At 39.7% G+C, this 17,077-nt stretch overlaps 2 protein-coding genes across 4 annotated transcripts in view; both read right to left on the reverse strand.

Annotated features, from left to right (window-relative positions):
- The window catches only part of LOC116313429 (retinal-specific phospholipid-transporting ATPase ABCA4-like), a 43,199-nt gene extending 36,276 nt beyond the window's left edge, over positions 1–6,923 (reverse strand). Inside the window, exons 1-7 of the mRNA XM_039601696.1 lie at positions 6,858–6,923; positions 6,560–6,653; positions 6,229–6,370; positions 6,001–6,140; positions 5,242–5,369; positions 4,871–5,068; positions 586–675 (exon numbers count right to left, since the gene is read on the reverse strand). Coding sequence (XP_039457630.1) covers positions 586–675; positions 4,871–5,068; positions 5,242–5,369; positions 6,001–6,140; positions 6,229–6,370; positions 6,560–6,653; positions 6,858–6,923 — 858 coding nt within the window. The remainder of the gene's footprint in view (positions 1–585; positions 676–4,870; positions 5,069–5,241; positions 5,370–6,000; positions 6,141–6,228; positions 6,371–6,559; positions 6,654–6,857) is intronic.
- A 2,093-nt stretch (positions 6,924–9,016) lies between these two features.
- The window catches only part of LOC116313385 (rho GTPase-activating protein 29-like), a 31,215-nt gene continuing 23,154 nt past the window's right edge, over positions 9,017–17,077 (reverse strand). For all 3 annotated transcript variants that reach the window (XM_031731064.2, XM_031731066.2, XM_039602310.1), the window contains 10 exons: positions 16,738–16,925; positions 15,249–15,415; positions 14,621–14,755; positions 14,156–14,254; positions 13,381–13,544; positions 13,050–13,238; positions 12,725–12,862; positions 12,226–12,461; positions 11,359–11,659; positions 9,017–11,003 (listed from right to left, as the gene is read on the reverse strand). In XM_031731064.2, the coding sequence (XP_031586924.2) occupies positions 9,744–11,003; positions 11,359–11,659; positions 12,226–12,461; positions 12,725–12,862; positions 13,050–13,238; positions 13,381–13,544; positions 14,156–14,254; positions 14,621–14,755; positions 15,249–15,415; positions 16,738–16,925 (2,877 nt within the window). In that variant the 3' untranslated portion in view covers positions 9,017–9,743. The remainder of the gene's footprint in view (positions 11,004–11,358; positions 11,660–12,225; positions 12,462–12,724; positions 12,863–13,049; positions 13,239–13,380; positions 13,545–14,155; positions 14,255–14,620; positions 14,756–15,248; positions 15,416–16,737; positions 16,926–17,077) is intronic.

Consider the following 17,077-nt stretch of genomic DNA (forward strand, 5'->3'; position numbering starts at 1 on the left):
CATGCTCCAACATACTATGTCTCCTTCTTCTGACTTTAATTGAATAGTGATAGTTCTTGAAAGCTGATTTTATTATTTTTTATCATCCATTTTCTTTTTACTTACGGTATTCAGTTATTTGTTCATTATCTTCTCATTCATATATTTTTTTCTTTCATTTGCGCAAGTGTGTGTATATGTGTGTATTTACATTTCTATTCCACTTGCATTCTTCTTGCAGAAAAAATAGGTAATATACAGTATCTATTGTATTCTCTTCAATCCTGTTCTATTCCATTGTGGTTAGTGTTTCAGATCCATTCATTTATAATCCATGTGCATGCATATACATTACATGTATGCAGATACACAACAGCTCACAAAGCACTTGCAAAAATGTATTTTTTAACACATACTGTACATGTAACCCTCACAGTATTGAGCACATCATTCTGCTTCGTCTGGGAGCGATTCTTAAACGGGGAGCAACGGAAGAGGCGAGTTTCCTGCATGACTAAAAATACTAGTGCCTCTGATACTGCAGGCTTGAGAAGAAGAGACTCAAGGAGCAGAAGAGAAGGGATTGATGGCATTTGGACTACTTACATCTTGGATCTTCGCTGATGTTGCCTGAAGAGCCTGGCCCCAGAAATGCAGGTCAATGCCCACGGAGCTTCTGTCCAAAACCTGAGGCATCTAAGGGGGAACAAAACAGGAGATCTATTAAAGTAAAATGAGATGATTGCAGATAAAGGGGGATTTAAACACAACTGGTTCTTTGTTCTTTTATGTTATAACCATTACTGCTCTTTTTAAATCATATAATATCTCAGCTTGTGACTTGTAAATTCATATCTGGTCACAAGTGATTTCCAGGAAACTTCCAGGAATTTGAAGCAATACACTACTGGGCAAAACCACATCAAACGCACATAAAATGCCATATTTTTTTTAACCTGCGCTAAACTTGAGATCCACCAATTGTTTGATGTGGAACTACGTATTATAACTCCCTTACACATCCTTCAGTGGCATTATCTTCTTGAGAAACCATTAACAGTAGGTGTTAGGAAATGACTGGTCAGGGCAGGAGTGCTGAGGGTAAGGAAACCAGGACTGCCAAGACAAACACACACACACATGAGATATCCTTCCTCTCGCATTCCTCGTGCCTGAATTTCAATGAACGAAGGAAGGAGGGAGGCAGTATGGTGAGGGGGATAGAGAGAAAGCAAGGGAGTGGGAAGGGAGGGCACTGAAAAGTTGATGCAAGAAGGGAGTCAACAGTGTAATGATGGGAGGACGGCTGCTATAAGACCAAGGTCAGTGTGGTAATGGGCATGACGTGCAATGGAGTTAATGGGTTAAATTAAGAGATCGCCAAAATAAATACCGCACTGTTATTGCAACCTGTTGTAGTGAATATAGATCTCTGACACAGAACTTGTGCATGGGTAATTAAAACACTTAAAAGATAAAACAATGAATACAGTATAATTGGAAAACTGAAGAAAATACAAATAAATACAAAAAAAAAAACCCCGTGCAGTTCATCCAGTATTTGTAAACCTTTTAGCATCACCAGAAGCATAAGGATTCACCCTTTGGGGATCATCTGCCCAGAAGGTTTTGCATGTGCAAAAAACATTTTCACACACATAAAGTGTCTATCCATCCATTCTCTTATGCTTATCCTTGTCAGGGTCATGGGGGGCTGCAGACTATTCCAGTTACCACAGGGCGAGAGGCGGAATTTAATGTTCTAGGTCAGATTTTTCATCTCTAGGATATTTGACAACATACATCTCTCAAGTCTAAATATAGGGTAGTCTCTAATTGACCCTAATTTGCAAACTATTTATAGCAACTTCTTCACTATTCCAAGGGTTTTCTTTAGAAAATGGTAATTAAAGCCACAGCAACACTATGAAGATGCACTATTTGTCAAGTTTTTTAGCAACCATATAAACCAGGTTTGCTAGCAGCTATGTTGACTCAAAATATATGTATGAGAAGTGGCATCCTGTCTTACGGAATACCACAGAGTCTGCAGGCAGGCTCTAAGCCCATTAAAGAAACAGGCCAAGACGGATAATGCCACGTAAACTCCCTCAGCCAATCACCTGACTCACCCAGGCTGAACCTCAACACAGACATATGATAAAGAGAGAGTGTGCCAAGGGAAAACCAACGTTTACAGCTGGACATGCTGTAAAATAGTTTTTGACATTGATATCAATACAATGCAAATACAATGCAATTTATATGATGGAAGAGTATGGACAGAAATTTGCCCCAAAAAGGTTACAAATGACTAAACATTTGATCCTTAGATGTCAATTACAGTGTCAGTTACATATATTCCAATAGCTAGGTTTCCTTACAGAATCAATGCTGTCTCAACAAACAAGGTTCAAAGAAAAATCTTTTTCCTAATGTGTAAGCTAACACTAGTTATACACTGTTAGCTGTTTAATAATGTAGAAAAAGTTCAGGTGCATTTTGTATATGTGAAACCCTTCATTTCAGATGAGCGTGAGAGTCCCTGCTGTTGTTTTGTGCATCTTATCTACTGTTTGTTTCACTATTTGTGTGTGTTTGTGCAGAACAGAGGAGACAAGAGACAAAATGAAGATAACATTTCTTGAGTTGAGGACAACTCGGTCAAATAATCACAGGTGAATAAAAGTGTTATTAAAAAAGAAAGGGTCTGTTTTAATCCCCATATGCTTTTAAGATGATCAAACATTTCTAAGTGTCTAAAATAAAACCAGTAAACACTTCTACAGACTCCCCTGCTAGAGCCAGCTACTAGGCCTCACGTGCAGCGCTGATATCAATGCAAACCTCTACATACATGTACAGTTTCCACAGAGAAGATTTACTGGCATTGTAGCACTCACTTTTGAAGCTTTTGGAGGACTGTACCAATTCAGCTCAGTTCAATTCAATTCTGGTTTATTTAGATAGCCCAAAATTTGAACAACAGTCACCTCAAGGCCATTTATAGAATAAGGTAACAACTGTACAGTATTCTGCAGAAAGTGCCAACAACCAGCCTCCTATGAGCAAGTGCTTTGCAGCGGTGGGAAGGAAAAACTGCCTTCTAACAAGAAGAAAGCTCTGGCAGAACCAGAGTCAGGGAAGTGCAGCCATCTGCCACAACCCGCTGGCCGGGGGAGAAAGAGAAGAGAAGAGAAGGACAAAACACACACTAAGGGAGAGAGTAGAGAAAAATGTAATGACATGCTGCAGTGGTATACAAACACATGGTGAGTAAGAAGAAATGAGTGGAGAAGTGCTCAGTGTATCACATGAAATCTTGCAGTTGTCTGAGCTTATGGCAGCATAGCTAAGGAATGGTTCAGAGACACCTATTCCAGCCCTAACTGTAAGCTTTATCAACAGGGACCCTAACCCTAATCTTAAAACTAGAAAGTGTAATGCCATCAAGAGTAAGTGTCTGGTTAGACACCAGGTAAGATCCATTATTTTTATATAATAACCTTTGTTTTGTTTTTAAAACATTCCCAGTGTTTAGCTAATTGATTTGTGTTACCTGGCTTCACTGAGAAATGAAGCTGGGTATCATCTGCAAACCAATGGAAATGAACGCAGTGTTTCTTGATATTGTTATTGCCTAAGGTAACCATGTACTGTATAATGTAAAAAGTATTGGTGCCAGCACAGAACCCTGTGGCACTCCATGACTAACTGCCAGATGTGAAGACTTTCCATCTTCCACTACATCAATTTTACTGATCCCGCAGCTAATATTAAAAAGCTCATATAAAATGTTTGTAGATGAGTAACTGTCTGGTCTGCACCGACTAAATCCAGATTTGAGCTGTATTTATTGGCCAAAATTGAATGGATTCTCTCTGAAAACGTCTTGCAGTGAATATGCCTGACACACTCAGAAAATACACAGCAGTGTGTGACTCTAAAACTGTGTAGGAGGACAATTTATGCCTGAGTTTGTGTTACAGTCCTGGGTCAGTGACCTAGGGTTTTGGAATTTGTACTACTATTATTATGACTACTACTGATCTTGGGTTTATTTATGGTTATGACTTCTAGTGTTATGGTTTCTGTTTTGTACTTCCAGCACTCAAGTTTGTCTCTGTTCTGTAAATTCTAGTTCTTAGTTTAGCTCCGGTTTATTCTGATGGTCTTGTCGCCACGTTTCTGTGTTTTGTTTACACTTCCCTGTTGTGTCATTATGGGTAACTGTGTTAGCTGTTTTCCCATGTGTGTTCACTTTCCCAATTACCCTCTAGTGTATTTAGGTCTCGTGTTTCTTACTGTTAGCTGTCTGGTCGTCTACTTATGTTCTCTCCTGTAGTCATAGCCAAAGTAAAGGTCATAGTTTGACATCTCAGTTCGAGTCAAGCCATTGTTCAGTTTTGTTCTTGTAATCAATCAGCAGCTAGAAAAAAGGTCCGCTATTGGTTCGCCCCTCAGCTCAGTTTCCCTTTGTGTCTGCGTTTGGATCCACACCTCTCTCTCCGCACGATTTGCCTCCACAAATCGTGACAGTTTGGAACCACATTTATCCCTTCAGGTTTGAACTGTGAAGCTACCAGACTTTGATAGATTAAAGTGCTTACAAATATTAAATAATATATAATATAAATATGTACATAACTTAATGCATTAATACATTCTGACATTCTAAAGCAGAGTAAATATGCAAAATCAATACAGTAACACAAGACTGGACAATGAGAGATGCACATCGATATCCATCAGCGAACGTGTAAGTACCTATAATGACCAGTCTTTCAATAGAGAGCAGTGTGTGGAACCAACATCTGCTGTTAGACATACTAGATCATCACCTTGTGATATGAATGATGCACCACTGTATAAGTTAAAACAAGCTACTAACCAGCTTAAAGATCTTGAAGAAGTCCAGATTAGCATACAGGACATCCTCTATCCTCTGGAGCCTTTGCTGGCTCAGGGCACACATAGCATTGCGGACCCCATGCAGTCCCATGCGAGTGGGGAAGATGAGGAAGCGCTCCAAGAGGGCCTGACTACATGCTATGTCTTTCAGCTGCAGGTCTGGGACTCCAAATGCAAACTGCAAAACAGCATAAAAATATTTGTATTCATATTCAGTAAGTTACTATAATGTATATAATGTCTTTTTAGACAAGTGCAATTGCCACAATCCAGGTAAAGCATGGTTTTAATTTTGATTCTCTGCAAAAATTCATCATTAACCTTTGCAAAAATCTTTCTAAAAAGATCTACCTGTTCAAGTCGTATTTGTGCATTGACAAGTTGATAAACTATAGACTCCGAGAGCCCGGCATCTCTTAACAGGAAGGCTGTGAGAACTTCATCATCCTTCAAAATATCATCCACCTTCAGCCCGCGACCTAAACAGAAAATCATGAGCAGAGATAGTGAAAGGTCAAAACCAGCAAAAAATAACTTTGACCCACTGCGCCGAAGAAATGATTCACAGCAGAACAGATTGACAGAGATTTTCAGGGAAAACACAGTGAGGAAGGGTGTTTATGCACATTTCCCTGCCAAAAAGGAAAGCTAATTTCTTAGGAAGAAATACTGAGAACACATTTTTGCTATCCCTTTGGGCCTAGTCATAAAAAACGGCATGTGACTCAGCACCATAATGTGCAAATCACCCAGGATTAAAAGGCCAAAGTGAAAAATAGTGAAGGGAAGTTTATAAACCACTATGGAGGAATTAGTTGTGTGTAGATGTCATATACTTTTTAAAGCAAGTGGCAAAATCTACAATAAAAGATATTTTTAAAGTCTGTATCCATGCAGCACTGAAAATGTAAAACCTAATTTACAGAAATTGTACAAACAAAATAAATATTTTTATAGCTATCGTTTTCTGTTCATGTTAGGTTAAGAATTAATGTCTCTTAAAAGGAAAATTATTAGCATCTGTCCAGAAACCTTGTTCTCAATAGTAATTTTCTCTTCAGCTTATTAATAAAAACTTCTACTGGCCACTTTCCTCTTTTTTGACTTCACCTGAGACTGCAGACGGATTGTTGCGTAAAGTTTCCATGAAGTTTGAGAATGATGACATTTCATGCCAAAGCCTGCCAAGCTGTTGGACCTCCGTGCCATTGAGCAGAAGCTTTTGGATGTTGGTGTAGAATCGCGCCAATCTGAAACACAAAAACACAGACAAAAAAACATTTTTCATAAGGTTAAAAGTGGTTTTTACCAAGTTTAAAAGAGCGGAGTTATGCTTACACCGAGTTATTATAATTGGAAACAACGCCTGGGGACTCTCCTCGGGTTGGATATCTAAAGCAGGGATTGTTGACGTTGCAGAAGATGCCCTGAATCCAAGGAAGAATCCCTGTAGAGGGCAGCGCCTTGTTGGGGAAATGACCTAAAGAAACACAGACTACATTAGAGGCAATGTGAGAGGTTGTGGTTTGATGTTAACAGAACTGTGAAAGGGTAAAGGCATACTATTTTTACAATTAAAGGAATTTCAGCAGATACAATTTTATCTTTTTTTTTATTCTTTTCTTTTCTAATTTGAAAACTTGATGTGTAATTGGCGATTTCTTCTTACACTCATGTTGTTGGTATAGTGGATTGGCTTTCCTCAGCCACACCAAACCAATGAATAGCAACACTGGCCAGAAGATCTCCACCAGGAAGCGGATCTGGATAGACAAGTGATACAGTCATACACCGTGAAGTATGAGAACAACAGAAACACAACCAAAATAGTTGCCATAGGGTTTGAACATTAATATATATACATATATATATGATATATATACATATTTCTAAGACAGCAGTTTGCTGTGTTATTTTAAACAGTGTTCTTAAACTTTCTTCAATCACGTTTATATAAATAGGGTTACCTTCTGTCTCTTTCGAAGAGTCCAGTTTTTCCACAGTAACAGGCTGACTTGAGAGCCAGTCTTCATCGCTCTGCAGCTCAACCCCTGGAAGGGGTCATCAGACTTTAATAAACCTGCAGATAACACAACTCCATTAGTGATGACATTTACTACAGCTATTTCGAAGACATGAGACAAACTAGATCAAATTATTGGAGTTCAGAAAGACCCACATGTGGATCTAGCTCTGAGAGCACGTCTTGTCTTGGGCTGGATTTAGTCTTGTGCTCATTTCATATCAGACTTATATTTGAACTAGTTTATGAGGGTTTTACTACAACTGCAGACAATTAATGCACAAAACACACAGAACCCTGACAGCTTCCGCAAAACCACTGAACCTCTAATTAATGCAAAAGGACAAATTTTACCTGCAGTGGCAATGGGTGATGTTATTAACTACCATATGTGTTAACAGACACGGTTACAGGATGTATTTACATGACCTTATGCGTGCATACAAATAAAACAATTTGCAATTTGAACCTACTCTCATGCAGATGTATTTCAAAGGCAAATTAATTTTCAGGGAGATGTTAAGGGAAAAATACCAGTGACATATACAGGATATGTGCAGATGGTGCTTCAGAAAATCTCGGACATGAAGAGTAATTTGCTCAGGGCAACGTGTCCAACAGATTACCTCAGAGCGCATGAACACCTGTCTGGAAAACAGGGGAAGCTGTAAGACTAAAACAGGAGAGTAAAAGCTATCATTATGTATCTGACATCTCTGGATGTAATTTTGGGGGTTTTTTGTGCTTGCTGCTTTCATCCTTGGGGGAAAAAAAGCTGCATGTAAGTAAAAATGGGTGACAAATTAAAAGAAAAAACCCCTAGCATAAATCACTTTAAAAGGCACTGGTGCGCCATGTCCCACCAGAACAGCTTTAATGTACCTAGGCACCTTTCTATGTCTCTATTGGTCAGAGTGAACACCATTCGTATAAAAGATATTCCCTCATTTGCTGTGGTGATGGTGGTGAAAACACCCTAACACACCGCTCCAATATCTCCCACAGGTGTACGAACTAGCTGAGCTTCCCCCAAGTATAACCAGTGGCCATGACACCCTTCAGTGAGTCTGGAGTCTTATTTTGGTTTTGTTAAATTCGTCATTCACCTTTATGCAAGTTATAAAAATAGTCATTTTGGAATATGGGGGCAGCTCTGATACAGTTTGGATCCACTCATCCCTTTAGAGAAAGGTCACAGCAAATCAATACCAAGTTGTTCTGAGTGAATCTAAAAGCCAAACAGTAATTAGCAGCCATTTCTCCTTGTTACACAATCTTCCAAACAACTTAGTCAACAACAAGCTTAAACAAGTAAATTCAGATCCTTACCTGTGATGGAATGATAGAAAAGTAGAACGACATCTAGAGAAACAGGTTCACCGACAAGCTGAAGTATTGGGAAAAAATTAAGCAAGGTAAGAGATCCGTGTGCCTTCTAGCTGCCCACTCCCTCTCCTCTGCCTGCAGGTCAGCAGCACTCCTAATCTGATTGCTCTAATCTCCCAGCTCAACATGGGCAAGCAGAAAAAACACAACCGTCATCCATTTTGAGGCAGAATTAAGGGGATACCTACGGAAGAGGAAAGGAAGAATCCAGGTGGAGAGACATTTCATCCTATACTGGAGATGTGTTTCATCACGGCAGCAACCAGTGTGCTTTTAGAAAGATAAAGGAGCAAGATTTACCTGCACAGTCACTGCACGTCACTCTGGAAGAAAGCCTTTCAGCTAAGCACCTCCATAATAAATCAGTTTGGACTGAGTGACACAGGAGCTGATCAGACTCAGAGACAAGGGGGTTTGTTTCAGTTCTGAAATGACTCATTCTTTTGAGCAGCTCGACAAGGTGGAGCAGGTGACATGGGAAATTAGGTGAAGGGAATCTGAAATCTTGACAGTATCACATTAAAGCTACTGTGTAGAGATAAAAAAGAGGAAAAAACTGAGTACCCTTATAAGTAAGAGGGAAAACTGAAAGAGACACAAACCAAATAAATATAGCATAAAGCAATAAATTTAAAAAAAACCTTTCAAATGTAACCTTGATTCTCCAGGGCACTGAACAGAAATCTACAAACAAAACAACAATAACAAAACTCAATCTCAAAGAGAGTCATTTCAAATTTTTAATTTGCAGCAGGAACTGTTGCGTGTCATTCGTCTTCCGTATAGTCACAATAATGTGAATAAACACAACCTTTGTGACAGACATGGAATATGCATCAATGAATATAAAAATGTACAAAGATACATATGATTTACATGCTGAGAAAAGATGTACCAATCACAGGCTATGAACACATTAAAAGATGTAAATGTTGACTTCTTTATCAGTAAGAACCCTCATGCTTGAAGTACTTACATCTATTCCTAGTGGAATAAGAGTTAAATTAATTTTTAAAAATTAAAGGCAATCCCAGAATCTGAACCTGGATTATTAAGTGCAGTGTGTAAAATATATTTCTGTATAAATCAAATATTCAAGAAGAAATGTGATAGGCTTAAAGTTCATTTCAGACAGAAATTGATTTGTTCCCAGTTTTCTTTGTCATAAATTCAATCAATTTATTTATTTAAAAATGTGGCAATAAACGATTGTGTTGGCATCGGAATTTTGAGCACTTAAACCAGCTGCTGTTGACTTAGACATATGAAAGAATATATTAGCACTTTTATAACACTTTTATGGTTTATTTTCACAGGTCCACAAAATTTCCTTCCATGCTCAGCTTGGTGATAAAAATCTTTTCCCCAGCATTCACTGTGGCAGAGATAAAGTAATATTTACAGATATCATATGAGTTTTTTTGTTTGTTTCTCTTTTTTGGTGTCAGACAAAATGAGCCTCTCTGTGTTCGAGCTCCTGCAGCCGCCGGGGTCGCAGTCTTTGGTAAACAGGTTTATTCTCACTAGGGCTAAGGTCGTCAGGGCTGCTAGGGGGAGGAGACTGAGGGGGTGACATGGGAGCAGAGGTTGAGACCTCGGAGTCTATGGCACTGTCAGTGGAGTCCTGAGTCTGGAGTGGCGCCTGTGTGGGGCTTTTAAGGACAGGGGACGGAGACGCCGCTTCAACAGGGCTGTTGGGGAAAGACGATGAGGTGGTTGTGGTGGTGGTAGCAGGTGATGTGGTAATGATGGTGATGTTGGTGGTGGGTGACAAAGTAATGGTAGTGGTGATGATGGTGGGGGTGGATGATAAGCTGGTTGTGGTGGCGGTAGTTAAAGTAGTATTCCAGTTTGGGAGTGTTGTAGCACGGCCGTTGTTGGAAACAGGGGGCTTGTAGAAAGTTCCAGAAGGAGGGTGCAGAGTCCTCGGTGCCCTGAGTGTTAGTTGAAGGTTTGGTGAGCTGCTAGACTCGCGGAGTGAACTCTGAGTGTCATTTTCCCTTTTGGAAGTCCAAACAGACTTGAGTGACGATGTGTAAAGGTTACTGGAGAATACGGTGCTAACGCTACTCGTCGTTGGAACCGCAGACGCAGTTGTTGGGGTTGCAACATTGCTAACAGGCATCGTTGCCTTTACAGGCTGCACTCCAGAACTGGCAGACGGCAGGTTGGCCATTATCATAGCAGTCCTGGGTGTAACATCATAGTGCTTGTACTTCTTGTCCCACGTCCTCCTCTGAGTGTCAATAAAAGGAGTGATGTAGTAGGTACTAACCCTGGATGAGCCACTTTGCCGAGCCCTCTCTGGCTCTGGCATCTCCTGTATAGTTTCAGCAATGGTCTCCCGCTTAACAGAGCCTGAATCAACAACATCGCTGGTGTTTCGATTATTCCTCTCGCCGATTTGAGCTGGTGCGGGCAGGCGCTCCAGTGGCATACTGACTGGTCGAGACGCTTGTCTGGTGCGCTGGTGGCGCAGCTGTACCTTTGGTGCCATGGTGGTGACAGAGGAGACGAGGGTGCTGGGACGACCAAACACTAAGGTTGATCTCTGAACATCTCCTCCGACAGAAGCCTGGACTCCGTTGACTCTGTCCAATGTCGAGACCTCTATTTTGTGTTTTCCTGGTCGGACCTCCTGCACCTCACCCATGATGTGAGATGATGGGATGACGGATGAGTATCTTTTGTAGATTTTGGTGCTCTGAAACGATATAAACAGATTACAATAAACTAAACTATATCTACATGTAACAAAAACACCTGAAACCTAGAGGAGTGAGAACTTTTTGTTTACTGTTTTGTATAGATGAGTTGTTTTTTTTTTGTTTTTTTTTATTGTGCCATAGAGTAATTTCTATTAAAAGAATAAAAAATACTGAATCTTTTTGATGACATTAATATACTGTATTAAAGTTGATTTTATTAACACTGAACTGTTGGGAAAGATAATTTTGCAGGCACATATGGCCTCTTTCCACTTGACTGGTTACACCCTAATCACAGCATAAACAAAATGACTCAAATTTGGTTTTATGATTGCTTTAATGCCTCCTCACCTCTTTGATGTCAATCAGGGAGGTTGAGTGTCTGCTAAGCTGTCGAATCTTCTCCTGCGGGGTAAGTCTGGGGGAGGCCTGGCCAGCGCTGCTTGTGTCAGAACTAGGTAGGAAAGATGCATCAAAGACTGTCTGAAAGTGTTTCACCAGCTGCTCCACCATCAGTGCCTGGTAGGGGTAATCCACCAGGGAGGACAGAGACACCTCTGCATCTGTATGCTGTGGCTTCACCAGCGTGGGGCCAAAGATGATGCCAAGGTTGCTCGCAGTCATCTTGTTCTCCTCGGCCTGCTCCGAGACTCTGTGGGAGTCAAAGAGTGATAACAGTTTTCATTTGAAAAAGATATCTTTCTAGGTATGGTTCAAGTACTGTAACTGTTTAATGAAACACTACACTGAATCAAAATCAGACATAAAGTGACATTCTGTAGAGCAGCATTGGTCCCTTTATTGTTCTGGATAAAAAGATGTGATAATAGGTTTCAGCAAATCACCTTTAACACTGAGAATCTGAAACAACTACCAAAACTTCAACAATCATCTACATGATTCAACAATCATCTACAATTACATGTTTCTGTCATGTTGTGGTCTAAAAGTCCCGCAAATCAAGTAAGAAGACCAAATAAGTTGAAGTATATATATTCTATTTAGAGTTTTATTAATGGTGGTGTAAATTTAAAGTTGCGTGTAATGAGATCAACAGAGAACTAATTTTGTGTTAGTAAGCCTGCTACTTCCGCTATTCTACAGAGAAGTCTGTGCTTCCCTTTCTGTTATGAGGAACTATGCATACTATTCTAATTATGAGGAAAAGACTGAATTTACACTCTGAAATAACTCTGGGTTTTAGTTCTCAGCCTTTACCTGTGTAGATGTGCAATCAGGTAGCGCAGAGTCCTGTAGTTGGCTGGGGGCAGCTGGCGGAAGAGGTCTCTGATCTTAAAAATGATTCTGTTCAGCTGCATACTCGGCCCAGTCTTCTCTCTTGGCTGGTTGTTTTGAGCTTTATTATCAGCCTCTTCCACTATCACCTTCTGGCACTCTTTTGCCAAACCGATGACATCATTGTAGAATCGATAATGGATCAGTGGCTCTGGTAACTGAGTAAAACAACAAAGTGCTTTGAGTTTCTTGTAGTGGAAAATATCAATATCCTATCAAAGTCCTTTTATCATTTTACATGTACCCAAAAAACTAAATCCAAATTAAAGAAGCAGAAAGTAAGGCTAAAATCTAAATGATCGACTTAACATTAACTTTACAATACTACACATCATAGCAGCCTTTAAACATAAACAACCTTTAACTTAAGTGGCATGCTAATGCTCAATAACCTCCCAACAAGTAAGAATTTCAGGCCCACCTGTCTAAGGTAGAGCTTGAGAACATTGCTGATGTCGTGAGGGGAGAGATCAGACAGCTCAACCAAGTCCTTCCCATTTTCAAACGCCTGACAGAGCTTCTCAACGCGTGATTTGGCACCATTCACACGATAAATGCCCTGTGAGATGTACACAGACAAATGCATTTTTTAATGTAACTCATAATCACAGAAAATATTTGATACATAAGTCAATGGTATTGTATTTAAGGTCACACATGAACTTTGATAGCTTTAAAACTACAACACTATAAGAGATGAGGTTGTAAATGTAACCATCCCTGCATCACAGGGAAAAAAGACTTACTTTGATGTTGAGGGCTCGACTCTCAATCTCAGAAGTGCACTTCTTGATTATAAAGGGGATACCATCTGGACTGTTTTTTGCTGCTTGGGCAAAATCAATACCAAACAGTTGTAGCCTGCCTTGTAGCTTTTTATGACCACACTGGATGGCGAGTGTCTCCAAACACTTCTTATGGCAGGCCAAGGAGCACTGTAAAAGACAGATAGTAGGCGTCAAATGAAGCGACAGAATAATTAACTTGTGTCTTCCCTTGAAGAATTGCAAAATACACCGATCCTTTTTAAACACTTAATACACAAGATAATTATCACGATGAGCATATTTACTGTACCTCTTCACACTCAGCTCCATGGAAAACGACCAGACTATCACATTCTCTGCATTTAGACGGGGCTCGAAGTTTTCTTAGCTTATGGGTTTGAGCAGCTTTGGACATCTGAGCATTTCGGAAAGGACCAGGAGAACTGGAGGTCTCTGTCACCATCTCTGCCAGACCTGAAAAAAACAGAACCGCTCATGAGGAAAGGAACTAACTCGACAAGTGACATCATTCAAAGTTATTATTAGAAGGGAAGCTGGCATTTACTTCAAAGCAAAAAAACAAAACAAAAAAACGCTAAAACTTAAGAGAAGTACACTATCTTTTAGTTAGCATAATTATTTTAAAATCTGCTGTTATGGTGGTTTTTTATAGTTAAATGGGCTTTCTAACCATGCACACTGAAAAATAGGTCAAATAGCTCATTGGCTGTTTAATTTCACAGTAAGAACACAATGACTGGATGAGGTCAACACAGATACAGGAAGTGTTAGCTGAAACTATCAGCCAAAACTAACACGACCTCTATCTGTGCAGCGCCACTGAGTATAAAAACATTTGATCTAAGCAAAAACCACCACAGATTTGGACTAGCAGAACACCGCCATGTGTAATACATGATAAAGAATTGTGCAATGGTCGCTAACTATTTCTCCTTCCCTTTCTAGACTTCCTTGTCACAAAAAGGTATACGATGATTACCTTTCTATCCTCCTGAGCAGAAAAGTACACAGAGAGCATACAGTGACGGGAACAAAACACACCCACAATTACAAACATATCTCACCATTGTCTGAGGGGGATGGTGGCTCTCTGTCATCCAGATCGTCAGCGGAAGACATGGTCCCAGTGGAAGGAGTTCTGGGCAAACGACGCTTAAAGTCGCCTGAACAAATTTGTACCAAAATGCTCAGTGACTATATGAAAATGTAGTTTTACCACATAAGAGCAAAATCAGGGACACTAGATAAAAACATAAGCTATACCGTGCACGAGTAGATTTACTGCTGAATATTTCACAAGGTAAAGTGAACAGATCACAATAAAAGCCATATCTGTTCATCTTCTCAGATCACTTAGACTGTGTCCAATATGATAAAAGTTTTATTCTACTGTCTCGTATATTCATATTTTTATAACCAGATCCTCAAATACTCATTTCCCTGCCTAATGTTCAATTACTACTGGTCAAACACTCACAAGACCTTTATAATGAATTTATGAGACGTTTTAAAATTTAAAGTCCTCTTACCTGGACTGGCAGTGGGGGAGTCCATGGACCTTGACTCACTGCTGCCTCCAGCACTTTCTGAGTCACTGCACATCCCACCCTGGCTCCCCTGACTACTTGAGCCCCATGCTCTCAGTGGGGCCTGGTTTCTTAGAGCTGCAAAAGCACACACAGACCCGCAGTCACACACAAACACAATAACAACAGAAAATAAAGCTACATGGCAGCCGCTTGTGAAGCGACATTTGTAGTGTCAGTTTTAGTTATTTTCAGAAACAAGCAGTTTACACAGATATTCCAGACTTATGGTGATTAAGCAACACACAACCCAAACTGTTTTGACTCTAGTCAAGAGAACATTTCCATGACTCAGAACACAGGGTAAGTCCCTGAGAGGTTCATATAAAGACATTCAACCTCCAATCCGCCAATCATTCTTAGCTTGTTTCTAAAATTGTACAGTTTCTAAAATAGTACATAGCCATGTTGGATAAAGGTTTGTTTTAAGACTCCCTATTATAGCACTAATGTGATACCAAGGGGGAATTTCTGTGAATTTTCTTGTACAGACAACAGCCATTCTTTTTGACCATTATACTTTCAACATGCATGAGCAACTTAAATAAACTTAACATGTATTTGAATGTACCTTGTATGTCTGTGCTGCTGCTGGACCTGTGCTCACTGATCTTTGCAGGCCGATGTATGGTACTGTCCGTTTCCTCTCCGCTCAACACGTCACAAGAGGTGGTGGATGCCTGTGACAGGTTGCCATGGGAGGAATGATAGCTGCCCACTGACCTTTTGCTGCCGAATCTGAGAAAAAAAGTTGGTATTTAACGCTTTTCATTATAACTTAGATTATGACTAATTGTTTAAAAAAAACAAAACGCTATTGCCCTATTCAGCATTATTATATTTCAGTGTGTATCTGTCGCATTTTGACAGGACTGCTGACTCTTCACCTGGCACATAGGTTTTGAGCTTTTCTGGTTCCGAATAGAATTGCTTAGATATGTTTTTAATGCATTTAAATACAACATTTAAGCACACTTTTATCATACGTATACAGCCTCAGCAATATTTAGTTAGTCCAACAACTGAAAAGAATTAAGAGATCTGGCAGGGTTTTTGTAATTGCACAGCTATAAATACATGTTGACAAAAGTCATACAATTTGTGTGTGTGTGTTATGTGTAATTATCAAGGCTTTTTTTCAGAAGTAACTTGTGCTCTGGTAAAAACTGAAAGACAACATTAAGGAACAGAAACTGAAATTAGGCCCAGCAGCAGACGGCTACGACACATAATGTCACGTTAAAAATGCCTTTAGAGAAATGGAAGCACAAACGTGGCTAAGTACCAAGTTCACGTTCCAGACAGACAGCTGTTTTAGTCTGTAGTAACATCTGTAATTTACTCAATAAGTAATGTACCAGCATCATTAATTGGTCTATTAACTTAGTGTGTATTATTTTCTTTGTGTTAATGAGCATTTATCTTATTCAGACAAACTACATAGAGTGTTGGGACTCCTCCAAACCAGAGCCATACTCTCACGCTCGCAATCTTCCCTCCTGCATTCAGCCCGAGCCACAGATATTTCCTGAGGAAGGGCAAGGAATTCAACATGCATTCTGTCTCTCCGAGTTTCTTTCTCTTGCTCCAACTCTGACTCACTGTTAACCTTTGCTGAAAGGAGAACTGAGAAACTTCCAAAGGGGTGTGAGCGACAGCAAAAGGTACTTTCAAAATCAGCCGTCCAAAAGTAAAGCTTCAACTACAATGACCAAAAAATGCAACACAACAAATACTTGTGAGTCTACTTACAGATAGTGGGTGTCGACTCAATTAAATCCAATTATCACATATTATGGCAACATGTACAACATTCTGCTGAATTATGGCAAATTTTAAATTGCAGTAAAGTATGACAAAAAAGCGTAACAAGCAGGTCATTCTTAAAAGTACTTGTACAAAACTAGGAAGTTTTGATTTTAAAAACATTCGTTTCATGTTATGCATAATCATTTAAAAGCCGTTTTTATTATAAGCTTCTCTCTTAGCTGACCAATAAATCATTAAAAAACTTACAAATCATTTCTAGAATATGAAAGTGCATTCATAGTCCTTCATACCTTGTATTTTCAGAGGAGATGGAGTCGGAGTGAAGATGCTCTTTAGGGAGATTTTTGGACAGGTTACGCACAAACTCTGCATAGCATTCGCCCGGCTCATACAACTTGGCATTCTCACTCAGGGCCTGGTAGTGCGCAGGAAGTGACATGGTCTGCGTCTGCTGCATTTGAAACCAGTTCACTGTCACCTGAAACCAAAAAAAACAAAAAGAAATTTAAACCGAATGAGTCAGCAAATGACACATAAAGAAAGAGAGCTCAAGCAACTGTAAACAGTTTAAAAAAAGCTATCCAAATCTGCATGGCACTATGTGAAAAAGTAATTTTGCCTTGTTAAATC

This window comes from Oreochromis aureus, linkage group 18, assembly GCF_013358895.1.
Source record: "Oreochromis aureus strain Israel breed Guangdong linkage group 18, ZZ_aureus, whole genome shotgun sequence".
NCBI lineage: Eukaryota > Metazoa > Chordata > Actinopteri > Cichliformes > Cichlidae > Oreochromis > Oreochromis aureus.